At 58.7% G+C, this 5,378-nt stretch overlaps 1 protein-coding gene across 1 annotated transcript in view; it reads left to right on the top strand.

Annotated features, from left to right (window-relative positions):
- ADAM12 (ADAM metallopeptidase domain 12) overlaps positions 1–5,378 on the top strand; it is a gene marked incomplete at its 3' end in the record, with an annotated part of 130,512 nt that overhangs the window by 84,327 nt on the left and 40,807 nt on the right. Inside the window, exon 6 of the mRNA XM_014530146.1 lies at positions 2,664–2,841. Coding sequence (XP_014385632.1) covers positions 2,664–2,841 — 178 coding nt within the window. The remainder of the gene's footprint in view (positions 1–2,663; positions 2,842–5,378) is intronic.

Raw genomic sequence — 5,378 nt, 5'->3', positions numbered from 1 at the left:
CTGCGGAGGAGCGGTCACAGCGGAGCAGCCTGCCTCCCGCCGGCGCCTGCGGGGTGGACACTGAGCGGGAGGAGGACTGACGCTCACCCAGGAGAGGCCCCTGAGTGGCCGCCGGGAAGCTCACAAGTCCACTGACAACTGGAACCGCTTCCTCTTCGTTTCCATCGCCGGAGAACCACAGGTTTCTGCGTCTGAAGTAAGGCTGCCTGGTTTCAATGTAGCTGCTCGGGCCGGCCGCGCGGCTCCGTGGTTGAGTGTTGACCTATGAACCAGGAGGTCAGGGTTCAATTCCCGGTCAAGGCACATGCCCAGGTTGCAGGCTCCATCCCCAGTGTGGGGCATGCAGGAGGCAGCCAATCAGTGATTCTCTCTCATCATTGATGTATCTATCTCTCCCTCTCTGAAATCAATAAAAAATATGTATTTTTAAAAAATCTGTATATAAAAGCTAAACGTAGTCTATTCTTTCCCCAAAAATGATTTGAAACAAAAAAACTTCTCAGACTCACTTTTCAAAAGATTTGCGAAACGCATCCATGGGAACATGTCACAGAAACGTCCTTTGCGGTGAGAGCCTGGGCGGACACACACTGCGTTTCTCCTTCGTCCTCTGTCCAGCTCAGAACCGGGCCTCGGCCATAAACAAGCAGCTGCCCTTGAAAGTCAGATGTTCTTTTCTTCCCGCACGTGTCCCAGATGCTCTCTCACCCCCTCAGCCCGCCCCGCCAGGGGGAGCAGAGCCCCGCTTTCCAAGGCGGCTGGGCTGCGTCCAGCTCCGAGCGCATCGCTAACGGCCTGTGACGTGCAGCTTCAGTCACACACGCTATCTCGCCGGGGCCAGCGCGGCTGTGAGAACATCCCCTGCCGACGTGTCCAAGAGCCCGGTCCTTGGCTGCCGCGGTTCCGAGCGCCCAGAGCCCCGTGATGAATGACGCGGACGCTCAGAGCAATGACCTCGTTCAGCGGCGCTGCGGGCCCAGCTGCTTGCATTGGGGAGCCTTCCCCCCCACCCCCCAGCCTCGCAGCATCTGGCCCCTGGATGACTTCAGAGCCACCGGAGAGGAGAGCGTTGTCTGACCGAGGGCCACCTCTCGAATTTCCCAGGAAGCAGACAGGCCTTTCAGCCGCTGGCGTCTCGTGATGTGACGTTGGTGCCGTGTGTCGCTGTGAGCGTTCGGCCCAGGGACACGCAGTGGCAGCCAGAGAGCGCCTCCTGCACGGCCAGCGTCAGCGCCACCTCCTCCCGGGCAGCAGCGCTGGTTTCTAGCAGATCCATGTATTTTCCCCACAAGTGCGTTCCTTTTTCCACGCTCCCCGGCCTGTTTCGTAAAGTTCTCTTTCCTCGTTTGGGCATTTTACTCTTGTTTGTGGTTAATCCTCACCCGATAATATTTTCCATTGATTTTTAGAGAGAGTGGAAGGGAGGGGGGAGACAGAGGGAGAGAGACATCGATGGGAGAGAGACACATGGATTGGTTGCCTCCCGAACGCACCCCGACCAGGGCCTGGGATGCAGCCTGCAACCGAGGTATGTGCCCTTGACCGGAATCGAACCCGGGACCCTTCAGCCCGCAGGCCAATGCTCTGTCCACTGAGCCAAATTGGCTAGGGCTTCACTGGGGCTTTTTAAAATCAACTTTCATAAACTAAAACCCGCTATTAGTCCCTGTAAACTGGAAACCTCGTTTCCTAAAGAACTTGTCAGGGAAGGAGAATGCAAGCCCCCCGCCCCCGAGAGGGGCAGACCTGCCTGTGTGACCCGCGTGGGGGTCCAGGAGGACGCGGGCTGGGGCCATGGGAGGCGGGGAGCACATGGCAGCAGCGATGTTGATTGTGAATCCACCTGCGGGGGTTGGAAATAGCCCCCCCCCCCCCGCAAACCGCACTGGTCCCCCTCGCTCAGCCGTCACGTGTTGTGGCTGCCGGTGACACCCCGCCAGGCTCTCGGACGGAGTCTAATCCTCCCCTGCGTCCCGGTGCCGACTTCCCGATCAGGGTGCGAGCTTCCCGGCACCGTCTGTTTCTGCCACTGCCCGTCACACGCCAGGAAACAGGAGTGGTGGCAGGAATACTGAATAACGAGGGATTGCCCTGTGGGTATGTGAGCCCCAATTCCGCTCGAAATAGCTGTGTTACTGCTTCAAACTCTTTCTCCCGGACTGTTTGGGTGCTGAAATGCTGCCTCCTTTTCCAATTTAAGGATGTTTCGATAACCCAGCCGGCATGGCTCAGCATTGACCTATGAACCAGGAGCTCACAGTTCGATTCCCAGTCAAGGGCACATGCCTTTGATCCCCTGTAGGGCGTGTGCAGGAGGCAGCCAATCAATGATTCTCTCTCATCATTGATGTATCTATCTCTCCCTCTCTGAAATCAATAAAAAATATATATATTTTAAAAATCTGTATATAAAGGCTAAACATAGTCTATTCTTTCCCCAAAAATGATTTGAAACAAAAAACTTCTCAGACTCACTTTTCAAAAGATTTGTGAAACGCATCCATGGGAACATGTCACAGAAACGTCCCTTGCGGTGGGAGCCTGGGCGGGACAAACACTGCGTTTCTCCTTCGTCCTCTGTCCGGCTCAGAACCGGGCCTCGGCCATAAACAAGCAGCTGCCCTTGAAAGTCAGATGTTCTTTTCTTCTCTCTCTTTCCACAGGGGACTCATTACGTTTGAAAATAAAAGCTACGTCCTAGAGCCGATGGACAATGTAACCGACAGATACAAGCTCTTCTCGGCCGAAGCCCTGAAGGGCATCTGGGGGTCGTGCGGGTCGCATCCCAGCACCTCGGGCCCCACTGCAGGCGGCGGGCGCCCACCGCCCTCCCGGACGCGGGTGAGAAGGGGAGGCGGGAAAGCAGAGGGCGTGATTCTGGGGACCCTGGGCCCCAGCGAGGGACACCCGGTGCTGGGACATCTGAGGGCATTTTCCACTGGGGTTGTGGCCGGGGATAGAGTCGCTGGCCTATCTGGAGGCGGGCGTGTCTGTGGACGGAGCCCCAGCAGACACGGACACCTCCAGCCCCCACCTGCCGGCCCCTCTGCGGGAGGTGCCACGTGGAGGCTCCTGGTGTCGGTCTGCTTTGCAGTCGGGTGTTTGCGATGACCTGCAGCGCACTCCCAGTCCTGCCCACCTGCCGGGCAGAGGTGCCCTGGGTTGGCCCGTGGGGCGTGGCTAAGAGGTGTCGCTCCCTGAGTCTGCCCAGCTGGGGCCTGTCCTCTCCTCCTGGACTGTCTGTGGGGCCCTGCGTCTGCTTCTCAGAGGTCCCCCCCTTTACACAGAACTGGAACGATCTCTCCCCGCCCAGTGGACAGAAGTGGACCAGCTCCCCCAGGGGCAGCGCCCTAAAACCTCCCCAAATGGCTGCTGACCCTCCTCATCCAGTTTCCCCTGGGTCCACAGGGCGCGGGACACTCTCAAAAATGAGGGGGTGCCCGGCCACATGGCTCAGGGGTTGAGCGTCGACCTATGAACCAGGAGGTCAGGGTTCGATTCCAGGTCAAGGGAACAGGCCCGGGTTGTGGGATTGATACCAGTAGGGGGCGTGCAGGAGGCAGCCGATCCATGATTCTCTCTCATCATGGATGTGTCTATTTCTCTCTCCCTCTCCCTTCCTCTTTGATATCAATTTTTAAAAAATACTTTTTAAAAACAGTGGGAGTCCCCAGGCCAGCCAGGCATGTCTGTTTCCCTCGTGGGCCCGCCTTCCTTTGATCCCAGGCCTCAGGGCGGATGCGAGGCGGCCGTGGCCCTGTCAGTCATGAGCAAGGAGGACATTTGCATGTATCTATGGAGGTGCTTTGCTCTGAGTATCTTGTTGAACCCGTGTCGTCCGCGTGGAGATTTACGACCTGACGGTTGAAATGACACCCCAGTATGTTCGGCGTCTCGCGTGGACGGGCGTGCGTGGGCCCTGCTCCGGCCGGATCGTCATTTTGTAGCTTATCTGAGCTCTCTCGGCCGTGATGGGCACAGTGGCTCCCGTCACCTCGAGGTGCAGGGCGGTGCGGAACCCCGGATGGAAGTGCTGTTTGGTTAACAGCGCATGCGGACAGGAAAGGGGCCTGTACACAGAGCCAGGAAGGCCCCTGCGGCGTCCGCCTCATTCTCCGCGTTTCTCTCTGGAAAGCGTTGTGGTTGTTGTTTGTGGAAGAGGAAACGGCCTTGACTTCACGTGCCATTAGGTAACAAAAGCAATGCGAGGAGTCATTCTCGGCAAGTGGAGCGTTTGGGACGGGAGTGTGTGCCCGAGAGCCGGGCGGCCCCTGTGGGAGCAGGACAGGCGGCCTGGGCTTCACACTCGCCAGTCGGTGCGGCTGCAGCTGAAGAACTGACCTTGTGGACACAGGGCAACAGCCGCCCGGCCTTTTCCCGGAGCCGCCGGCCCCGCGATGGGGACTGGCAGAGGCTGGTCTGCAGGCAGAGTCTCCCCAGAGTTCGCATCTCCCCTCTCGGAGCAGCAGGGCTCAGGCCGGGCTCCGGGTCCGCTACACGGTCCGATCTCTGCCCTGCGGGTTTGTGAGCCCGAAGAGCCCCGCCCAGGGCCTCCTGCCACTCGCCCCTCCCGCCCCCCCAGCCAGCCTGCGGGAAGGGGCCGCACCCCTGCTGCCGGCACCATCACACGGTGCATCCCAGAGGCAAATGTGCCTGTTTTTGAATGGCCCTTCCTTAGGGATTGTCTGTGCTGCTTCCCCTTCGTTCCTGGGGAAAAGATGCGTCACATGGAAGCGCCAACATCGTCTTTCTCCAGGAGGCGGTGCTGCATGCTCTGTGTCTCTGGCTCTATTATGTCCATCAGCTTATTTTGTACAAACAGGAGGGTCAGAGTGACAGTTGTCTCCCCAAGCGCAGCCGCCGGGAGATGGGCCCGCGGCTGCACTGAGCATCTGGATGGGCCGTAGTCTTCAGCGGACGCCCCGCTAGTGCTGCGGCCGGAACCGCGGTGATAATGTGTGTGCATGCGGAGCTGAGCGATGGCTGTATGTCAGGAACGGGCCGGAACCCTTCGAAGACCCCCTGAGCATGGCAGGCGCGCCGAATCCCTCCCTCACGGCCACCTTCGCTTCCGGTTAAGGGATCGCTCCACGCTCCCCCACTGCCGGGTTGGCCCACCTCCGGCTGGAGAGCAGCCAGTCCTGCCGCTGCCTTGGCCTCCGGCTCAGGATCTCAGCAGCGTGAGCGGAGCTTCCAAAATCTGCAGGTGTGGGTTCTGCTGTCATTTTTATTTAAATCTTCGTTGCTGGAAGTATCACAGATGTCCCCCTTTTCCCCCCATTGGCCCCTTCTAGGCCCGTACCCCATCACCCCAGGGCTTCACCACACTATTGTCTGTGTTCATGGGTTATGCATATATGCATACAAGTTCTTAGTTA

This window comes from Myotis brandtii, unplaced genomic scaffold, assembly GCF_000412655.1.
Source record: "Myotis brandtii unplaced genomic scaffold, ASM41265v1 scaffold725, whole genome shotgun sequence".
Lineage (NCBI taxonomy): Eukaryota > Metazoa > Chordata > Mammalia > Chiroptera > Vespertilionidae > Myotis > Myotis brandtii.
This window is presented reverse-complemented; position numbering and strand designations above follow the sequence as displayed.